This window comes from Pan paniscus, chromosome 4 (assembly GCF_029289425.2).
Source record: "Pan paniscus chromosome 4, NHGRI_mPanPan1-v2.0_pri, whole genome shotgun sequence".
Classification (NCBI taxonomy): Eukaryota; Metazoa; Chordata; class Mammalia; order Primates; family Hominidae; genus Pan; species Pan paniscus.
This window is the reverse complement of record NC_073253.2, coordinates 34097638-34121127: the sequence shown is the minus strand read 5'-3', so window position 1 is coordinate 34121127 and position 23490 is coordinate 34097638. Positions and strand designations below refer to the sequence as shown.

General features: G+C 43.8%; 1 protein-coding gene across 4 annotated transcripts in view; it reads left to right on the top strand.

The window, feature by feature from the left end:
* Positions 1–23490, top strand: part of RASGRF2 (Ras protein specific guanine nucleotide releasing factor 2) — a 278300-nt gene that overhangs the window by 228626 nt on the left and 26184 nt on the right. For all 4 annotated transcript variants that reach the window (XM_003822263.6, XM_034959856.3, XM_034959854.3 and 1 more), the window contains one exon: positions 20639–20751. In XM_003822263.6, the coding sequence (XP_003822311.1) occupies positions 20639–20751 (113 nt within the window). The remainder of the gene's footprint in view (positions 1–20638; positions 20752–23490) is intronic.

Below are 23490 nucleotides of genomic sequence, written 5' to 3'. Positions count from 1 at the left end.
TAAAACACCTCCCGATTCTTTGGAGTTCAGTGTGAAACCTTGACACTGGAACTTAGGAAGGGAAGAAATAGGCTAGGCGTACAGATCAAAGCAGACACAAGTGTCTTGCCAACATCCACTGTTTCAGATCTGCAAATGACATGACACAGTGAAACGGGGCTCCTCTGTCCCTGCAGCTTCTGAGGAAACAGCACTCACCCATGGGCACCTGAGCCACAGCAAGGCCTCTGTACTGTGCCACCTACCCTGGGAGCACTTTTCACAAGGTCTTCTCTGTAAGTGGAGCTATGCTTGAGAGGCTGCCAACTGCAGTGGTATCCCCGCCCCCCACCCAGCTAGACACAAACCTCACGGTCCCCCCTGGAGGTAAATAACACTCTGGGATCTGGTCAGGGAGTGCTTTCTGGGCCTGATTCTGGAGATATTTTGTCTCATGCCCGTTGATGTTTTGGGTCCCAATGCTGTTTTTAAATTGTGTTACACTGACAGGACACCCACTTGTTATCTGTTTATGTGTTTTCAGTGCACGTTTGTAGAATTTATTCCTCTTTCACAAAACAAGTCAGGTGCCACTTTGCCCCCCTGATGTGATGCATGCATAATGCTTTTCTTACCCACTGCCACATACCAGGCAGGCCCTCCTGGACACCCACCTGCCTGGCACCCTGCAAGGAGCATTTGAGAGAGAGAATGGGCCCTGCCTGGCTCAGAGCAGAACATGTGCAGCATATATGAAAAGAAATATAATCAAATTGTCAGTCTGCTAATGAGAATCGTGTGTTATAAATGGCACTCCCATGGGGAGGTATTCCCAGGTCTTTATTATTAGGTTGGTGCCAAAGTAATTGCAGTTTCTGCCACTATATTCACAGAGCCCATCACGTGTCTGCTGCGTGGTCCTCGGTAGTGACAGTCTGTTCAATAGGGTCACCATGAGGGCAGGCTCCTGAAACCCCTGTGGTAAGGGAATTTACTAATTAGGAAAAATGGCATTTAAGCCTCACCACAAGTAAGCCCATAAAAGTTCTTAAATATTAATTAAAGTAATAAAGATAGCATACTAAATAATGTAAACATTCCATCTTACACATCTTAAATAAATAGAAAAAATTTAATCCTCTATGATTCAAATTCCAAGAACCATCCTTAGCGCATGAGAAATGTCTAGTCTCTTTTCCCTGTAGTCTCAGTGAGCTGCTGGTAAATCCATTTTGCCTCACTGCAGATAAAACACTATAATGAGTTTTAACATTTACAGTTTTTCCACTGTCTGATGGTCCATCTTATTCCTCTCTGATTTTTTCTCAAGAATCTTGACAGTTAATTCCTGGGGCCCACAGTGGCTTCTAAGATGCAAAGTAGCTTTGCATCTTAGATAAGGCTGAGCTGGTTCTCTCCCCTGGCCTCAGCTCCCCTCCTCCCTTCCAAATCTTCTCCCCAGAGCCCTCCAGCCTTGGTTCCCCTATTCACCTTACTTCCCTTTTCTCAATCCCCAGTGCCCTCTTTTTCTAATTATCTCAAACGGGAATCCCTCCCAATTCACATATAATTTTTACAGTAGCTACAAAAGCACCACAAAGCAAATGACAGGATGCTGAGAGTTTTTTATTTTTGGTAAAAAAAAAATTCATAGATGGGGAGAGATTAGTGTAGGGAAGCCCTTTACAATAAAGAGTTTTACGGTAAGGTTTGCCACCTGATTTGGCAGCTGAATTGTTTAGACGGTTCAGATGCTTTGCGACCTGAGTGACTGCAGCTGTGCTTATACATGAGCAAGCTTGTCCATCTCCAATTCCAGTTAGAGGGATCCCAGCTCCTCAGACTCTCCCTCCAGCAGGGGCATAGGTGAGTGATGTAAATAGCTCAGGGATCCAGTCTTCTCTTCTGACCTCACCATTGGGTAAAATACAGACCCTGGCTATTTCGTTCACTGATGTGCCCAAGGAAGTTCTTCCCATAAGGTCTTTCCTTACCTCCCCTGCATGCATGAGTGGGCCTCAGGGCTCTATGGCTGGTTATCAATGCCCTGGTGCAACCTTGTCACGTGAATCTCCTGTCACCTTCCTCATCCTCTCTGTATGAGTACACGACCGTGTGCAAGACATTTCTGTGAAATTTCCACTTAATGGGAATTGCTTTAGGGCATTTTTTTTCTTTTTTGCTGGCTTGAGTGTCCAGATTCCCTTTCTTCCTTTTACTGACTCACTTATGGCTGCCTGGTAATCATTTGGCCTCCACAATGGGTGGTTTGAGCAAGTCAAGGCAGGCTCTTGGTGATGGATTGGTAAATGGTTCAAATAGACAGAGCTGCTCTCAGCTCACAGTCTTCGGGCCTCATTGTGTGCATACTGCCTCCTCTCACCAACTGTGGGCCTAGCCTGGGCCATTTCATTCAGAAGATGTGAAGGTGGCCCTGGCTTCACAGAGCCTAAGCAAGCTGACTGTTATGGTGCTTTCAGAGTAACAGCCCATCTTGGTATCTTTATCCAAGTTTATCTGCAGGTCTTTACTCTCCCAAGGCAGCATATAGCTATAGATGGGACTGCTGGTCTGAAAACGTGTGCTATAATCCAGCTGTCAACCAACCCTCACCCTTATTGTCTTTGGTTTTCACATCATAAAGCGAAGGGCTTGGATACGATGATTTTTAATTATCTGATTCACTTTGTACTAGTTGAGTCCATTTAAGGAAGAATATAGCATTATTGTGGCAACCTGATTATTTTGAATCAGTAGCTTTTAAAAAATGAGTAGGAAGTTGTACTCATCTCAAAACTACAGCCAAGCATGGTAACAGTTACATTTTTTCTCACATGGTGAACTACCCAGGGAGGCCACTTCGATTTCTAGAAACAGAAAAGCTGTAGATCCACATCAGTCAAGAGGTAGATTTACCCACAGATCTAGAGAATCAAGGCCGCCACAGAGTATTCGACATCATCTAATTATTTCTCACTTCTCATCAAAGGCAACTAACATTGGCAGATACTACCCTGAGCTTTATTCAGGAGAATTAAAAAGTTGCAGAAGTATGGGGTTAGGGGTTGGTTCTCCAGAGAAATAAGAATGCCCCAGGATGTCACCTCCTAATTCTACCCCATGTGGTGCTAGGATAGCATTTCATCTTCTGGAGCCTTCTAGTTTTTTCTTTAGTTAATATTTGGGGAGGCTAGGATGTTCCATTTTTAGGGGGTTCTAAAAATCTTCCTATGTGAATACATTCTGGCCTATTGCTCCTGATTTTGTTATACCTTCTCACTATTTGTTGCCTTTTAAGTTGAAAGTGAAGCCACAGGCCCAAGCTGGGTTTCTCTCATGTGCCTTGTCTATCAATCAGCAGAGGGAACAGCAGCCCAGAGTCAGGGGCCCAGTGTTCTTACTCCAGCTCTGCCACTGTAGCTCCTGTGGGGCCCCAAGCTGGTCTCTCCACCTCTTCAGGTGTTAGTTTCCTCTTCTGAAAATGAGAACAACCATCCCTGCTCTACCTCTCCCAAGGATGTGATGAAGTTAAAGATGATGCTGAATTAAGCATAAAGCATGATATTGATGTGTGTGATGAAATCCCTTTTGGCTATGGACAGGAGAGATGCACATTTCATCACCCTACAACCAGCCTGTAAGCTCCTTGCTTGTCTCATTCATCTTTGCATCTCCTTTCACATAGTTCTGCAATGCTGAACACATGGCAGATGCCCAGTAAATACTTGTCGAATTGAGTTTATAGTTTAATGTTTCCATTGTTCATTCTCTCCTGGAGGTCATTTTCTAGCCTTTAAAGTTTCCAAAGTCAGCCCAGACAGAGACTATGATCACTAATGGATCAGAAATCAGGGCTGTGTGTTTAGACAGTCTAAGTAAAGGAAGTGTTTTCATTAGAGGTCTACATGCTTCTTGAGCATCTCCTGCTGGGAGGCCTTACATAGCGTTTACACAATTCCCAGGTCCCTGCAGGTTTCAGACCTGTAGTGCTATTAACCAAATGTTCCCGTGATTGCTTTTGTCCTCTGTGCACAGACAGATGGATGGGGGCTGGCTATAGACATTTCAGATCTGTGCACAAGACTCTGTCGAAGGCCTTTCACGTATGATCTATAGCAATTTTTGTTTTCCTCAATTATCGTATTGACCAACCAATTCTGAAGAGATGCTCTGTCCATTTATTCGAGGAATTTCACAGACCATGAATGACGCTGGTAAAAGAGCTGCAGCTGTGTCTGCAGATTACCACTGGCGCCATCAGGCTCTGGGTACTGCCTGAATGACAAGTGGCCGAGAATAGAACAGTCACATATTTTCTTAATTGTAGGCTTAGGGGCATGTTTTTAAAACATGAGATCAGACAAAAATGACCTACCTACATAAAAATCTCCTCCCCAAAGGAGTTTACAGAGGAACACTGCTACTCCTTTTTCTGTTTTCTCACCTCCTTGATTCATTCACTAATAAGAATTGGGCACCAGAATGTTCCAGACATTGGGGTAGGTGTGGGAGTGACCAAGATCCAGGCAGTCTCTGACCTCAAGGGGCTTCCAGCCATTGGGAAAATGCCCACTAACAGCCACTGGACTTAACGTAATTACATGTGTGGCCGGCTGTTAAATTGAATTCTTCAGATTGTTTCTGACGTTCAGGCAGAGGACCAAAGGCACAGGGGCAGGTAAAATAGGTAGCAGCAACAGCCTGCATGGCCTTAATGGAGTGGCTAGGCCACCTAAGCAAGACCAGCTAAGAGCTCGTGAAATCAATCCTGCTAGCAATTGTGATCACCCACCTGTGGGAAGTTGAGGTAGGAGAGGTCAAGGAGAGGGAGATTTCCAGAGAGAGTCATCTGTGTAAGTTCCCTACCACTATGGGGAAGGTGGGGAGATGCCTCCTTTTCACTTCTAGGAAATGCTTCAAGGAAACCATCCAGCTAGCCTCCCCGTTAAGGTGAAAGGTGCTGGCTGGGCAAAGTGAAGAGGGGTGGATGCTAGGAGTGAGCTGTATTCATATGTGTTTGAGTGAACCAGATGGGTCCATGGGGAGTCCAATCTGGATGGCCCTGCATCCTACCCAAGAGGACGGCCTGGAGGGGTGACGCGTAGACAGACGCTGGGTGAAGCAGACCACTGGCAGCCCAGGGCCTGGGGGAGTTGAAAATGACTCACAGGAGGACAGACATTGCCAGGGTCAGGGGAGCTGGCCCTAAGTCTCCCACAGAGAGGTCTCCAAAATCTCACCAAAGTGCCCCACACAGGAAAAGCTGGCCACTGCCCACCTGCCACATCTAGAGAGAGCCAGGGCTGGGCTCCCCTTACACTATCACACTAAATTATTGCTTTCCCCGGACCTGAGCTGCAGGATCAGAAGCAATAGCCAGCTAGTAGAGAGGTGGTGGAGGCAGCAGAAAGGGCCTCCTGTGCAGGCCACTAGGATGGAAGCAGCCCACGCCAGGGCTAGAGGGAGGCTGGACTGAAGTTTTGAAGAATATACTGAACTGGACATTTTGACTGTTGAAATGACACCATTCTTGTAACTAAAAAGTACTGAAAGACATTGGTGCCTGCCCAGAACTCCATGTCAGGTGGGGAAGGATAGGCTATCAACTGCTTTACTGGGACTGGCAAGAAGCAGTAATGCCATTTGATGATTCCGTTATTACTTATGATACAGGGAGTCCAGGGTCCCTTGGGAGAGCAATTTCACAAAATCTATCAAAATAGCTCAGCTGTTATATTTCTAACTCACTCCAGTTCTCTTACATTCATTTTATGGTGAACAAAGAGACACATTTTTAGCTAATAATGAATAACTTGAGTTTACATTTCAGTTAACATGCTTTTTGGCATTTTTATTGAAATATCACATACCGCATATAAAGGGCAATAAACTTCAGTGTGTAGGTCAGTGACTTTCTGCCTCTGTATACGCCCATGTAACTGCCACCCAGCTCAAGATCTGGGACATTTCCAGCACCTGAGAGGGGCCTCCAAGTCTCTGCCCCTCTTCCTGTTACCCCATGCTCTATTAGTTTTAGTATTGTTCCCATTGACATTATGAGCTTTTTATATATTCAGGACAAAATCCTTTATCTGTCAAATGATATTTGTTTCTCTCAATTTGTTCTTTTACATTTAGCATTGCTTATGGTATGTTTTACATATATGCACCCTTTTCCCATTATAAGAGGGTTTTATATATACTTTAACCTATAAACACAGACACACACACGCGCACACACACAAAACAGAGTCCTTTTCACTCTTTCATTAAAATATATGTTCCCTAACACTGTCAAACACAATTAACAAATAAATATAGTCTGAGCTAGAAGACAGGAATTAGTGGATCTCACAACCCCACTCTAGTCACTCATAGCAGCTGAGGAGAGAGTTTTTACATCTCCAAAAATCACAGTAGGAGTTAAATTCAGTCCTCATGTGTCTTTGTAGCAGAGATCTCAGAGCTGGGGGTACTTCGAATCCTGTTGGAGCTGTGAAGTTAGGGTGATCTTGATGGAAATCCCTGCTCTGGCATTTACTGGCTGTGTCTGAGCAAACTATTTAGCTCCTCCAGGCCTCCATTTCTTCATCTGTAAAAATGGGGATTAATGCCACTTTTTCCTCTGTGGGAGGGTGAGGATTACGTGAGTTAAAACATACAGAGTAGCCATTACAGATGAAGGCTCAAAGCACTGCAGATGCTGCTCTTGATAGAGATAACCTTGTGAAAGCGGCATCTGGTCCAAACCCAGACCTTCAAGCAGGCCAAATGCTGTTACCCCCATTTGACCAGTGAACCACGTAAGTCTCAAAGGGGTTCAGTCAGCATCGCCCAGGTAAACTTGCTGTGATGGTGGAAATGTTCTATGTCATGGTGCCCAGTACAGTAGCCTCTAGCCACATGCAGCTAATTGATCACTTGGAATGCAGCTAGCGTGGCTAAAAAGCTGGAGTTTTAATGTTATTGAATGGAATTAAATGTTAATAGTCCCACGTGACTAATGGTTACAGTATAAACAGCACAGTTCTAGACCACTCAAAGGTACCCTAGGGAAACAGACCCAGCTGTCAAAATTCCTTCCAGTCTCCCACAATGCCTCATTCCTCTGAAACAAGAACCCGACCGGGCGGTCTCCACGATGGCTCCAGCAATAAGCCTGCTGAAGGGGGCACACCTATATTAGGTTTGTGGAGAGGAAAGCAAAACCTTTATGTAACCTCAGAGTCGCTGTTATCTCAGAGAAGACCACGGCTCTTTCCCAGTAAAGGAACCAACCAACGAGCATCCATCTGCCCCACAGAGTTTAGGTTTTGGGGCTGCAGTCCCAGGTCTGAGGTAAAGTGGGGACATGCCCTCTGACTTGTTAAGGTGGAAAAGTGCGTGACGGTGTGATGGCCTCTACTTAGTGCGTTCAAGGTCTCAGGGATCAGATTTTCCCAGAATGTGAGTGGACATAGTTCGTCTCTTCCGTTTCTTATTTTGACAGATGACAGGGGCGGCTTCTAAATTTTTTTGTTGATTATTTGGCATTGCCTAGTGAAACACAAAATTCAGTGTTGAATTAGAGCACTGAGTTCAGGTTTGTTCATTGTTCCAAATCTGAAATGGAGGTTGGGCCAGGACAAACACAGCACAGAATTTTCGGTGTGGGCAGGAGAATGAAAAGTGAAAGAAACAACCAGCTATTGAGCAGGCAGCTGCTGTCACCTCTCCTGACGCTCCTGGACTGCTGCTGTCACCTCTCCTGATGGCTCCTGGCCTGCTTCCAGCCCTGCCCTCCTCGTCCATCCGGGCTCGTGTCAGTTGGCCACAGGGTACTTTTCCATCACACTCCTGGCCTGGTCTCTGCCCCTTAAAGAGCAGATCTTCTCTTCCATTTGCAAGGCAATCTCAGCATATGGGGGCCTGACCTTTGAGATCTTTATAGGAGAAAGATGCCTCTCTGCTGTGAATAGGGCTTCTTGTCCCCACTTCCTGAAGAAGTTCAAGACTTTAAAAGCTTCTTTCCCTAAGCCTTCACCACGGCTGGATGAGACTTCCAGTGCAGAAGTGTGTCACTAGGACTCTGAGCAAGGAGGACGAACCATTGAATTGCATAGAAGTCATCTAGGAGCAGCCTGAAGTTTGGTATCGGTTTAGTTATGATATGGGGCACATGGTCTTTTATGGGTGACTTGAGAACCTGATTCTTAGAACGAAGGTAGGTAGCTTCCTCTGTGAAGATGGATTCTGAATGACAGAAACCCAATTAAAAAAAAAATAACATACTGTATCACTTACTTTATATCAGACACTGTTTCAAGTTGTTTTCAAATATTAAGTCACTTACTGTGACTCCACTCGTTTGAGGGAGAGGAGGTCGATATTGTTATTACCACTGCTTTACAGATGGGGAAATGGAAGCTCAGACTGAACCATTTCCCTGAGGTTCCACTGATAGCAAATGGCAGCAGCAGGTTTCAGTCCCCGCCGTCTGGCTGCACAGTTTTTGCCGGGAACCCCCAATCTTGCAGCCTCTCCATCTTGCAGGCCAACTGTTGAGATGCAGACCGCTCAAAATGTGAAACATAAAAACCCGCTTCTGACTCAGGACAGTGAGAATAGCACATGTCAACACTGCCAATGCTTTCCCTGTTTCTCAATCTTTCCTTAGGAAAGTTACTTTTGACCCTGAGTCTATTTTGTGTTGCTCAAAGGATTTGTACTTGCTAAAGGCTGGTGCAGGGAGGAGTGCTGTGCCCCTGCTGACAACCACTGCACCTCCCAGGCTGAGATGGTGACAGCAGACGCCCCGGCCAGCCTCCCCAGGCCACCTGCCTGCAGGAGGTACAGTCAGAGCTGCCCGCGGTGAAGAGCCAGGAAACCCCCGCTGTTCTTGAAGCCTCAAGACCCCAGATATCCCACCTTGACAAGTGGGTGAGATGCTGCCCACTGCTCAGGCGCCACAGAGTGCCACGAGGCTCCTGGGCATGTCCCCAGCTGGTAGGACTGATGGGGATACCAGGAATAAGAAGATAAAATTTAGTCTCAATGTGAAATGCTAGCAGCTATGAAATGTTTTTAAATGACTGATGAGTTGTCTGCTGCTTCAACCTTGCAAATGGTGTTTTATGGTTTTTTTGTTGTTTCTATGTGTGTGTGTTTCTTTTTTTTTTTTTTTAAGAGATGGGGTCTTGTTCTGTCACCCAGGCTGGAGGGCAGTGGTGCGACCGTAGCTCACTATAGCCTTGACCTACCCCTTGCCTCAAGTGATCCTTCCACCTCCGCTTCCCAAAGTGCTGGGATTACAGGCATGAGCCACTGTGCCTAGCCACAGATAATTTTATACAATCACCATGTCAGAGGATAATCGATGGCCTATATACTTTTTTTTTTTTTTCAGAGACAGAGTCTCGCTCTGTCTCCAGGCTGGAGTGCAGTGGTGCAATCTTGGCTCACTGCAACCTACACCTCCCAGGTTCAAGCAATTCTCGTGCCTCAGCCTCCCAAGTAGCTGGGTTTACAGGCATGTGCCACCATACCAAGCTAATTTTTTTGTATTTTTAGTAGAAATGGGGTTTCACCATATTGACCAGGCTGGTCTCGAACTCCTGACCTTGTGATCCACCCGCCTCAACTTTCCAAAGTGCTGGGATTACAGGTGTGAGCCACTGCGCCCAACATACTTTTATGTCAGTCTCATCCTTTTATTATTTATCAGCACCCATTCACTTCTAGCTGTCGACACTGTCAGCCTCTGCGTATCTCAGCTAAGAGATCCCAAACATCCACCAGGCACACACCACTGTTTGTTCACAAACAGATTCCCCATGACAGCCACCCAAATGAAATAGAGAATGCTCCATTTAATTTAAATAGGCCAGCAACTTCAGTTCCTTTTGGCCCCTTCTGATTTCCTGGACACATAGGCTGACTCTTATCTTTACGGCAGTGCTGGGTCCTGCTGTAATCTTTTACTGACCGCTGCCCTCTCCTTCTCCCCTCAGAACAGATGCCTTAGGTGTCACATTTCACTTCAGTTCTTCAGAGATTCCTGGGTCAAAAAGGTCTCAGATGAGGAGAGAAACCTGGAAACTTGCACACTAGTTTGGATTCCATTGTTAGCTTGCTAGTTTCCACATTTGTAAAATTGGCAAAATTATCTGTGTGGAGTTATAATGCACAAATGAATTATTTGTCATATCTCTCTGGAAAATATGAAATGTAAGAAACTATTATCTGATAAGTATGGATTTTCTTTTCTTTTTTTTAATTCCAAAGATAGATTTTTATTCTTTTTCTCTGGTCCAGGCAAACAACCAACCAAGTAAGAAAATCCTAGTTCCTTGAACTATTTACCAAAGTTTTTTCTTATTTTTATACATCCCTATTGTTATCCTTTAAACTCTCCTTACAGTGAGACATTTACAGCAGGATTTATTAAGCTAGCATAAGCTAGATTTAAGCTTTTAGGAAGTGTGCCTTCAGTGGCACTGATTTTCCGTTTTCATTAGCTGCCGAAACAGAAACATTTTCCCCATTGAACTAGTGGGATTCCTTAACCTTTTGTGGATGGATTTCGTTGATGGAATTTTATGTACTTCCATAGCTTCTTATCTCTGTTGTAAGAGTTTTCTGATGCAAGTGCCATGGAGAGCCCTTATTTTTCCTAATTTGTCTCCCCACTCTTGTAATCACTCTTGGACCTTGGAAGCATTTCTGGAGACTGCGGCATGCAACCCTCAGCATGGGGAACAATGATCCTGACATCACCTGGTCCTTGTTTGATCCGACCAGGCCTGGACCGGTGCTCTCCATCACTTCAGAGCTGCCTCAGGATGCCAAGAGCTGACTTAACATTTGTGTTATCAACTGGTTCTCAAGGCCCCACGGCTCTGCCTTGCTTGTTGCCTTTCTCTTTGTGTTCCTCTCCTCTCCACTCTGCTCTCAGATGTCATTAACTTATAGCTCCCAATCTCTTTGCATAAAGTCTCTCCTTGGGTGAATGTCAAAGATGCTACTTCCTGTAACTCTAAGTGCATCTTCTCCTTGGGGAGGGAAGGATGCACCCACCAGCTTTCTTTATCAGTCTTTATCCCTCCTATGGATCAGGGTAAAAACAAAAGTATAACTAATAGACTACTTTCTAGTTATATTAGAGTTAAGCTCAAAGATAATTTTATTGGCAGGGGGCATTATTTAAGAAAGTTAAATACAGTTTTAAATATTGGCAATAAAAGGACGCCCTTCCAGACTTTTCATTTTCCCTCTGGTCTTTGTCATTTTCTTGAAAACGACAATCCGTATAAATTTACCACCTACCTAATGGAAAACACAGCATCTGAAAAAAAAAATTCTCTTTTTTTCTGGTAAATGCTTTTTAAACTGACCGATTCCCTTTTGGGGCGTAAAGATGTAAGCTTGGAAGCGATCTGATTCCGGGGTTGTGGGGCAGTATTTAAACATTACTGTATGCACAGCTGTTCAGAACTAGGGGCTGAATTTTCGCAGTCATTCAAATGCAGAGTCATTTGTCAGCAAATGATCAAATAAATAGTTTTCTGGATGGGTTTTTTCCTTCTCACTGAATTAGTGTCATTCATTGCCATTTGCCTCTTCCCAGTTATTTTTGTTCTAACATATCTTCCACATTTTCGCTGTGCCTTCTCCCAGTAGCCTCCCACTTCACATCTGCTAAACTAATTTCCCAAACCACCAGTTTAAAACTTAGGTAGCTTATTACCACTTGTCTCAAAGTCAAGTATTCTCCCCCATGGACTTTTATGCATTCATTCTACAAACGTTTGAGGGCTGACCAGGAGCAAGGCACAGAGCTTACCAGATTTGGGGTTTAATTATCTGTGGGTTTTACTACCTGAAACATAAGTCCCCAGATGATTGTCAGGCATATATTTTCTCTACATTCTGTTCCTCTTTGAAGATTCAAGAACCTACTGAGTAGTTAATGACTAGTAAGTATTGAACGTGTATTGGAAAGTTTAGAATTACTGTCGTATTGCTATGTAGGGTTTAATTCCAAACTTATTGCCCTTCCTTATGTTTTTCTATTAGAATGTTCTTTTTCATCGTGTGAACAATGAGGCTTTTAAAATATTTTTGTAGTTAGGCAATGGAAAATGCCAGAAAACCCTACCCTTTCACTTTTCCAGCAAGAAGCCCTGATTCAGAGTCCCTGTTGCCCCAAGGTGGCGCCGACGCAGGCAGGCCAGCGGTGGTGGCCGGTGGGCAAGGCGAGCGGGTCCCCTGCAGAGGCTCTCATCCCAGGTTTTAGCCAGCACAATCTCCCCTGGAAGAGGGTTTCAATGTTAAAGTTTTGAATAAGGTCTCCTCTCCTCAGAAGAGTTGAAAACCACCTTGGTTTAGGAGGTTGTCTCTAGTTCATGAACATGAGGAATGCAAACCTGTGTACCCCAGACCTGTCAAGGCTGATTTGCATATATCATGATCATTCAGTGCCTTTGCCTCAGCTTCCCAGTTTACAAACTGGCCCGAGTCTAAACTAACTCTACACCACAATTTAAATTCTTCATCTTGTGTAGTCAAGACAGAAAACAGTAGTATGTTTTTCATTTTCTTGAAAATCATTAAATTAACCCCCCACCTCTTATTTTTGAGCTCAACACATCCTGAGTCCTTCTTTATAAGCTCTTTGTTCCAGATTTTAAAATTATTTGTGTGATTTTAATCCACTCTGCAGTATTTTCACTTTCCTTTTAAAACCTCTGGCCACCGTTAGGAATATACTGTACTTATTACACTGAGAAAATTACTCTCATAATTCTCTTTAGCCTCAAACTGTGTTTATAGAATCAGATTTTCCCAATGTCCTAGAGTTCCCTTGGCCATGTATAGTAAATTACTAATTACTACCCTGCTCTCCTGAAAGAATGAATATCATTTCTAAAATGCCTAAGCTATCAACAGGGATTCGTTTTAAAGTGCTAGAAAATCTGATTTATTGCTTTGCAGATGATTTTTCTGGTGTATGATCTAGCCTCATTAATGCAAACTAGTTTATTCAGACTGGAAACCACAGTTTCCAGATCCCTGTCTCAAATGGTCATCAGTGAAGGGAGATAGTTCCAGGCTCCGCAACTGTTTGACATTTCAGCCTTCCCTTCCCCAAGCCAGCAGCCACTAAGTCACTGATAGCTGCTTTTTTCTTTTTTTCTTTTTCTTTTTTTTTTGAGATGGAGTCTCACTCTGTCACCCAGGCTGGAGTGCAATGGCACGATCTCGGCTCACTGCAACTTCTGCCTCCTGAGTTCAAGTGCTTTTCCTGCCTCAGCCTCCTGAGTAGCTGGGATTACAGGCGCCCACACCATGCCCAGCTAATTTTCGTATTTTTTAATAGAGATGGGGTTTCACCATGTTGGTCAGGCTGGTCTTGAACTCCTGACCTCAGGTAGATCCACCCGCCTCAGCCTTCCGTAGTGCTGGGATTACTGGCATGAGCTACCGTGCCCAGCTCGATAGTTGCTTTATCTCAAGAGGTTGAGTGGTTAGAAAAGCAGTTTAAAAACTCAGGCTTTAGCCAAGAGTTTAGCCTGGATCTAAGTCATGGGCCTGCCACTTGCTAACTGTCTGACCTTGGATAAGATACCTAGATTTTCTGTACCTGGACTTCCCCATATGCAAAATGGAAATCATGATAGTAAATATGTTGCAGGATTGCTATTGACGATTAAATGAGATAATAAAGTAGCTAAAATGTGGCCAGGTGTGGTGGATCACATCTGTAATCCCAGCATTTCGGGAGGCCAAGGCAGGTGGATTGCTTGAACCCAGGAGTTGGAGACCAGCCTGGGCAGCATAGAGAGAGCCCCATCTCTAAAAAAAAAAAAATCTTAAAAATTAGCTGGGCATGGTAACATGTGCCTGTAGTCCCAGCTACTTGGGAGGCTGAGGTGGCGGGAATCCCTTGAGCCTAGGAGGTCAAGACTGCAGTGAGCCATGATCACACCATTGCACTCCAGCCTGGGTGACAGAGTGAGACCCTGTCTCAAAAAAAAATTACCTAGCATGGGGCAACCTCTCACTGTCTTACTTACAATTACTTTAGGATTTTGTTTGTTTGTTTTTTGTTTTTTGTTTTTTAACCGATCCAGGTAAAATGCTAATTTTCCTAATTATTTATGAACATGTTGAGTAGAGTCAATACAATTTTGGTAAAATAGACTCATCTCACAGTAGCATCTCTCCCTTGGAAGACTCTGGCATCATCGGTGGACAATGTTTTGCTCCTAAGCGTGTGCTGGGTGCTACACTCCATCACTTGACAGTTTTTGTCTTGTTCGTGGCCAGAACTACCTGCTTTTTGCAGGTGGTTTCTGGACCTCAGTTTCCAGGCCCAGCCTCCCTAAGGGTCAGTAGGGCGTCCCCAAGGGGGGCCCCTTGCAGATGGACGCCCTCCTCAAGCCTCTCTTGGTTTCTTTTGTTAATGTTTCTTTCATGTGCAAACCCACCCAGAAGTCTGCTGCTCCGCCTCCACTGCAGAGCGTTGTTTGTTGAGTTACTCAGTAATTCTTTTTGAAGGAACAAGAGCTATGGGCTCCTTTTCAGAGAATGAAATATAAACGTCTTGCATTTTCTGAGCGCGCCACCTTTGAGAGCAGGGCGGTTTCTTCGTTCGAATCCTCTCTCTCCACATCCCTGCTTCAGTAATTGGAAAACAAAAACTAAATTAGACGCTGTTGCTTTGATAACTTCAATAAGTACCTCGGGGTCTCTTGGGTGCCATGGATTCGCTCTCCTGGCGCATGAGGCTTCGTGCGGCTTCGTGTCATAAACATGGGCAGGCGACATCCCTCCTCCAGGCCTGCGGGCTCCACCCAGGGGCCCGCGCCAGAGCCAATGCTGACCCGGGAGCGCCATCTTGTGGGCGCCTCGATTGCTGCCTCCGAGAAGGCGCTCGGGTACGTCTTATTCCACCGTTTCAGGACTTGGGGAAATGTAGCCAATAATTACATGCCGGACAATTACAACATAGCTGTCAGCCAGACACTAGGAATCACTAATCTCTGGATTTAAATAGGGCAAATGTCTTTTTGCTGCTTTAGATTTCTTTCTATTGAGGAGCAGCTACTGTATTTTCAACAGGGACTTTTGAATGACCAATTCTGTATTTTACATGCATTTGTAAAAAATAAAATCATTCTAGGTAGTACATCAGAAGATCTAGATTTCTTTTACTTTTTGAGGTTTTTTTTGTGACCTTTTTTTTTTTTTTTGATAGATAAACAAATGTAATGTAAGGTCTTGCTACTCAAAAGGTGGACCCCGGGCCAGCAGCATCAGCATCACCCGGGAGCTTGTTGGAAATGCAGAATCCTTATCTCTGTTCCAGATCCCCTGAATCAGAATCTAATTTTAGCCACAACCCCTAGTGAGCCCTGTGCACATGACAGTTTGAGAAGGGCAAGTATAAAGGACTAGGAAGGAGTCAGAAGGACTGGTGTTCTTGTCCCAGCCCCTCCATTTCCCCATGCTTCTCATCTCAGCCCATGTGATCACCTCTCTTCAGCCTCTGTGGCCCATATGTGACGGGAGACCATGAGATGATGGTTCCTGACTTGTCTGATGCTGGGTCAGCTAAGGAAGGATTAAAATTTTATACACGGCCGGGCACCGTGGCTCACGCGTGTAACCGCAGCACTTTGGGAGGCCAAGAAGGGCAGATCATTTGAAGTCAGGAGTTCGAGACCAGCCTGGCCAACATGGCGAAACCCCATCTCTACAAAAAATACAAAAATTAGCTGGGCGTGGTGGTGTGCGCCTGTAGTCACAGCTACTCGGGAGGCTGAGGTGTGAGAATCCATTGAACCTGGGAGGCAGAGGCTACAGTGAGCCCAGATTGTGCCACACTCCAGCCTGGGCAATAGAGTGAAACTCTGTCTCAAAAGCAAACAAATAACAACAAAAAATTATATACTAAAGGTCACTTTGTACATTGTAAAAACCTGTGCAAATGTAAGTGAAAATTATGGATGGCAAAAATTCTTCCATTTCATACTCCGCTATCAGAGATTCTGCTTTGCATTATATCAGAGTCTGATTTATATCATCAGCAGCAAAGCAACTATTCAACTGCGACCATTTGTCATGCTTCAAATAGTGTCTTGGCAGATTTCATTAAGTCCTTCAAAGGTCCCTCTCAGACCAGTCTTCCCAGAGTTCAAAATAATAAAATTACATTATGCTTTTCTTAACAAGACCTTTCCCACATTTGCCATCCTGGGGCCCCAGAAGCGTCCCACCACCCCACTCCCCGCTCCCCCGTTGAGCCCAGTATGGGGCACAGTAGGTACTCACTAATGCCGGTTGATTAAACCACTAATTGGCCCTCAGCACTGTCTAAACAGTAACCTGATATCCTTCACACTAATCGTGCATTTATGATAATCAGATTATTTGCATCATTAGAGACCTGACATAGCTACATGAGGACTCAGTTGTCTCACTAATATATGTGAAATATTCATTAAGGAAATAAAGTCCTGATGGCTGAGAATGTAGTGCACAAAGATTGACGAAGGTGAGAGCATTAACCGTTTACAAACATCCCTTTACCTTGAAATGAGGGAGAGAGTGGAACCAAAGGAAAGAACACTGGCAAACTATTACTCTCTTCTCTTTATGTATATTTTAAAAAACTAATAGCAAAAAGGTGTTTGGCAATAAATAGGTGACATTTTAGGAAAACATCATCTGAAGCCTTAATATTGATGAGATATTGACATCTATGTTGCTCCTGGGTCCCAGTGGCTCTTGTGTCTGAAGAATTGGGACTATGGTCAAACAGTGAAAAGTAAAATATTGGGAATAATTTATTACACCATGTGCCACCCTACTGATGTACAAAAATACTAAATTCAAATTAGATTAGACTGGCATTGTCTACAATTTGTGAAATTATGATCTTGTTAATCGTTTTTACCAAATATAGTAAAATCTTGCTCTTTTCTTTTTATCTGATTCGTTGCAATTAACAATGTTCTCTCCAATCATTTAAAAGGATTCAGAATGTCAGTGCTTCAAAATTACTTTCCTTAAAGTTAAAATGTAATTATAATAAGTAACTTTATATGGGGGAAAATAAACACTCATGTCTGTACATATAAAGATATAGTCTATCAGAGTAAGATCCTCAAAAGCAGGACTTTGCAGTGTTCAGTTCATCTCTGAATACCTAACAATTCCTCTCTGCTGCCTGCACGTGTTTTATAAGGATACATTTAATTAAGTAATGAAAGAGACACAATTCTACCTTTTTGTTCTTTTTTTCCCAACATTTACCTTGAAAATTTTTTGAGAGAAAAATTGCCAGAATAAAAGAAAGTACACTGATACACATCTAGAATCCCTCAGAAATCATTCACATGTTTAACATGTATTCTCTCTCTCTCTCCCCAGACTCCCTCTAAGAACAAAAACCTGTTATTTTTTTTAATTGCATTTTTATTTTAGTTCAGGGGGTACATGTGCAGGTTTTGTGTGGCGCTGAGATTTGGGCTTTATTGATCTCATCACCCAGATAGTGAATATAGTATACAATAGGAAGTTTTCCAGCCCTTGCCCCCACCTCCCTCCCTCCTTTTGGAGTCCCCAGTGTCCACTGTTGCCATCTTTATGTCCACATGAACCGAAGATTTAGCTCCCACTTATAAGTGAAAACATGTGATATTTGGTTTTCTGTTTCTGCATTAGTTTGCTTAGGATAATGGCCTGTATCTTCATCCATGTTGCTTTAAAGAACATGATTTTTTTTTTTGAGACGGAATCTCGCTCTGTCACCCAGGCTGGAGTGCAGTGGCGCGATCTTGGCTCACTGCAAGCTCTGCCTACCAGGTTCACACCATTCTCCTGCCTCAGCCTCCAGAGTAGCTGGGATTACAGGTGACTGCCACCATACCCAGCAAATTTTTTATATTTTTAGTAGAGATGGGGTTTCACCGTGTTAGCCAGGATGGTCTCGATCTCCTGACCTCGTGATCCGCCCGCCTCAGCCTCCCAAAGTGCTGGGATTACAGGCATGAGCCACCGCACCTGGCCCATGATTTCATTTTTTAAGGCTGCATAGTATTCCATGGTGTATGTATACCGCATTTTCTTTAGCTAATGCACCGTTGATGGGCACCTAGGTTGATTCTGTGTCTTTGCTATTATGAATAATGCTGCAATGAACATGCAAGTATATGTCTCTTTTTGGTAGAGCAATTTATTTTCCTTTGGGTATATACCCAGGGATTGCTGGGTCAAATGGTAGTTCTATTTTTAGTTCTTTGAGAAATCTCCAAACTGCTTTCCACAGGGACTGAACTAATTTGCATTCCCACCAATAGTGTATAAGTGAAGAACCTGCTCTTACATAGCCAACAGTAAAATGATCAAATTCAGGAAAATTTCAGATTGGCAGAATGCTCTCTACTAGTGCATAGTCCTGATTCCATTTTTGCCAGTTGTCATAGTAATGCCCTTTTAAAGCATTCGCTTCTTGACTCCAGGTTCACAGGTTGCATTTAGCTGTTATCCCTTTGGTGTCCTTTGAGCTGGAAGAGTTCCTCAGTTTGTCTCTGTTGTTTATGACACTGACATTTCTGAAGAGTACAGGCCAATGCTTCTTCAAAATTAGATCAACTTATGCATTTTAGGCAGAAATACTAAGGATGTATTACATTACAGAGCATTACATTAGTAGACATATGATGTTGGTTTCTTCCATCATGGGGGATGGTAACTTTGATCACTTGGGGTAAGGTGTTATCTGCCAGATTCTCCCTTTGTAATTAATAAGTAATCTCTGAGGTGTACTCTGACACTGTTAATTCTGTTCTCTAATACACCTCATTCAACCATTTTAGCATTCAGTCATGATCCTTGCCTGAATCAGTGATTACTGCTTTGGTTGAAAATGGTGATTTTTTGCCGGGTGCAGTGGCTCATGCCTGTGCGGTGGCTCCCAGCACTTTGGGAGGCCAAGGCAGGCAGGTTACTTGAGGTTAGGAGTTTGAGACCAGCCTGGCCAACATGGTGAAACCCTGTATCTACTAAAAATCCAAAAATTAGCCAGGCGTGGTGGCACGCACCTGTAATCCCAGCTGCTCAGGAGGCTGAGACAGGAGAATCACTTGAACCCGGGAAGCAGAGGTTGCAGTGAGCCGAGATCACATCACTGCACTCCAGCCCGGGTGACAGAGTGAGACTCCATCTCAAAAAAAAAAAAAAAAAAAAAGAAAATGGTGATTTTCTAACTCATTTATTTCTCTGCATCTACTATTTGGAATTCTACTATAAAGAATAGCTTTAGGCTGGGTGCAGTGGCTCATGGTCGTAATCCCAGCACTTCGGGAGGCTGAGATGGGAGGGTCACTTGAGCCCAGGAGCTTGAGACCAGCCTGGGCAACATGGCAAGACCCTGTCTCTACAAAAAATTTAAAAATTGGCTGGGCATGGTGGCACACACCTGTAGTCCCAGCTACTTGGGAGGGTGAGGTGGGGGACCCCCTTGAGCCCAGGAATTTGAGGCTGCAGTGAGCTATGATCACACCACTGCACTCCAGCCTGGGTGACAGAGAGAGACCCTGTGATTTAAAAAAAAAAAAAAAAAAAAAGAAGAAGAAGAAGAATAGTTTTATTTTCTACCTTTTTAAAGTCTGTCTGTCTTTGTGAGCATCAATATCGATAAGGACTTACAGGTTCTTCTTATTAAACTGGTTATTGCTTATTACTCTCATTATTCATTTTGATGCTCATATTGTCCCAACTTTCCCCAGTGGGTGCCTCTTCAATCTCACTTCTATGTTCATTCGACGTGGCCCCATTAGTCTGTATCATTCTTTAGCTCTTAGCATATCTATATTGATGTAGATATAGATATTGATAGCCTTAGCATATTTTCATTCAAGTTACTGCTTAAATGACAGATTTTATTCTTGCAGCAAATATTATTTGAGATACTGGTATGTCACAGTTACTGATCTTACTCATGGTCCAGAAAAAAGCCAGGCAATTAAATTGGCCCTTGCAATGGAATACAGGGAGTTGACAGCCGTGAGTTACGTGTGCCATGAGTGCACAAAGAAAAGCTCCCAATCCCACTGGGTGAATTAAGAAGACTCCAGGGAGAGTGCATATCACCTCCTAGGCCCAAAATATGAATAGAAATACATGTATGGAGGTGGCATAGTGTTCCAGGCTATGAGAAGCACATATCTCTTGAGGAACTGAAGGCATTTGTTAAGTCTAGGACAGTGTGAGTGTGTTGGGGGCGTGGTGTGTGTTGGGGGCATGGTATGTGTTGCAGGCCACAGGGATGCAAGCAGTGTGAGAGAAGAGGCTGGAGGGGTGGGCCAGGGCCTCGTAAGCTCTGTTAAGGACCCTTCCCAATGGCTGTTCCTAGAGGCAGTTGTTCTCAACACTGACTGCACATTTGCACCCCCTGGGGAGCCCCCAGGGGAGCCTGTCAGAACTACCAATAACAGACCACCATTCCTAACCAATTAAATCGGGACCCTAGGTGTGGCAGGGAACTCTAGGGTCCATACATTTTAATTTCCATACCTAGCTTCTAGAGAATTTATCATGGAGAATGGTGTCATGTGTCATAGAGCTAACCCTTTCAAAACTAAAATTTAAAAAGATTTATTTTATTTTACAGGATTTCGAACTCAACAATGAACTAAAGATGAATGTCCTAAATTTGCTAGAAGAAGTTTTGCGAGACCCAGACCTTCTTCCCCAAGAAAGGAAAGCCACCGCGAATATCCTCAGGTGAAGGCAGCTGAAGATGCCGACTAGATGACATTGGTTGATTCCTGCTATGTTCATAGAAAATAAGAGCCAATAAATCTTAGAATCCTGGGGACAGTGGGGACTATGTTCTCAGCAGTAAAGTGTTATGTATTATCTTCTCTTTCCTGGGGGCAATTTGGGGTCTGCTGTCTCAGGAAGACTCGGGACGGGGTGGTATAACTCGTGTGGAGTGCAGTTGCTGTTATTTATGGAGGCAGACAGCAGTTTACTATAGAACAAACAGTTAAAGAAAGGAACCCTTGAGGAGCCTCTCCTGCAAGTCCAGCAGGCATCAAAGAGAGATGATGTTTCCTCCTGTGGGTTGTAATTGTTTATTGTAAGCTCGTGTTTGTGAGTGTGGTTGTGTCTGTGGGAGTCTCGTGCACCTAAAATGTGGATGTGACATCACAGAGTAGTTATGAATTTTCTTTGGCTCATTTCACTGGTCCTCAACCAGCTTTTCTACAGCTTGTCAGTTTAGGATTTCCACATCACGTAGGTGGTATGACTATGGGGGATTGTATAAGGTATGACTCCACACTTCTATGTGATAAAGGCTTCAACTTTGGGTGTACTGCTAGAGATTGTGTCCATAGTTGTTGTACCCAGTATCCAAGTGGGTAACAAGCTTTCTTATAGCTTCTTGAACTGGTGGGTGGATTTTTTTTTTGTCCACTCTATGTGGAAAGGGCAGCCATTGCTAGCTTTGTGCAGACATTTCAGTTGCAGCTTCCCAGCTCACTCATAAGTACGTCCTCTGTCCGTGCTTAGGGATGGGAAGCCCAGCATCTCTCTGCCAGGGTCTGGTACTTCTTTACCACTCTCATTTCTAGTTCCCTCTTCATTTACAACCTCTAGAAATGACCCTTCCTTTCCTCGAAGCTTGGCTGCATTGTCTCCTTGTTACATGTTATCCAGAATGTTTGTGTCATCCACAGGCAGTCTATTTTAGCTCAGTCCATGTTTTTGCAAGTCCTTCCCTGATGCAGCAACACCAGATGTTGGTTTGTGATGTGTTAGCAACTGGCCTGTAAGTCTTTCTTAGCCCCCATTAGCTGAAGATCCCATAGCCAGACCGTTCTTTGGTGTAGGGTCTTTTACAGGTAGAATTGTATCTCCCTACCCCCTAAAAGATATATTGAAGTCCTAGCCTCCCATACCTCAAAATGGACCTCATTTGGAAATAAGGCCATTGCCAGTGTAATCAGTTAAGATGAGGTACTGGAGTAGGGTGGAGGTACTGGAGTAGAGTGGACCTCAATCCACTTTGATTGGTGTCCTTATAAGAAGTCAACCATGGAAGACAGACACAGACAATGCCATCTGAAGATTGGAGGCAGAGACTGAGTTATGCAGCTGCAAGCCAAAGAAAGCCAAAGATTGCTGGCAAACCACCAGCAGCTAAAAAGGCAAGGGAGGGTTCCCCTCCAGGATTCAGAGGCAGCATAGCCCTGCTGACTGTTCGATTACAGACCTCTGTCTGGAAGGTGAGACAATACATTTCTGTTGTTTTAAGCCACCCAGTTTGTGGGATTTTATTAAGGCAGCCCTAGGAAACAGTTAGGGGCCTTCTTCACTTTTTCCATTCTATGAAAACATCTAAGTAAGCCCAGGGATTCCATTACTGTGTCTGTTTTCAGATTTTAAAATTGTAAGTACATATTGAGGTGAAGCCTGGTTTCAGTGCATGAGGGACTCTGAGTGATTACTGTTTCTTTTCTCTTCATAACTAGTTTGTTATGCTCTTTGCATTTAAAACACTAATATTTAAAAACTAGATTCAGGAAGTTTGTGCCCCTAGGGATATTTGACTAAATAGCTATCAGGGAAGTGAGGGTGTTCAGGCTGGGAAAAACTGTCAGGATCAACCAATATGAGGGCCTTTTGTTGCCAATCCCCTCAAGACGCCCATGCCAGACTTTACCCATCAATTCTGAGAGCTTTCTCTCTGCACCAAGAGGTGACCTCAGACGTCAGTCAGTTGGAGTTGGTTCTTAAGATGAATCCTGTTTGCCATCCCAGGTCTTGATTATTCATCAGGCTTCAGATGCGCCAATTCTTTCTGCTGAATAATGACCTGAGAGTTAGCAGTGTCAGATTGATAGGGAATAGAAATTTTAGTAGGCAGTAGAGCTTGAAACTACAACACTGAGCAGAGTCTGATTCTACCTTTTGCAGGATGTCACAAGGCTAAATCTTGGCTTGGCCATTTATGGATGTCAGGTTCTCAACCAGTCCAAACCTGTTTCCTCATTTATAAAGTGGGACTCATAATAGCTACTTCATTAGGTTGTTGTGAAGAGTACATGATGTGAAATGTGTAAGGAGGTTAACACAATGCCTGAAAAGTCATTAGCACTCGTAGTAAAGTGAGTATTATTACTGTTAGAAGCACTGACAGTAGTTCCTGGAAAAAGTAGTTTCTGCCGTTAAGGCCATATGGCCCAAGTGAAACCAGGCTGGATCTTAGTCAACTCAACTTTCTTTAGGCTTCATCACCTTTTCCACACAAAGAGAGTGTGGACCAATCCCAGGACAGACACTGGTTGCTCGTGGCTCTGTTTTTGGACTACCCTAACTGAAAGAGGAGTTTTCTATTCATACAACTTGGATAATCCCATTTCCTTTTATTTGGTGTTTCATTATAAATGCACAATTATTAAACTGATGATACTGCTGATAGACGTGGTAGTGATGGTGATGGGGAACCCAGGATCC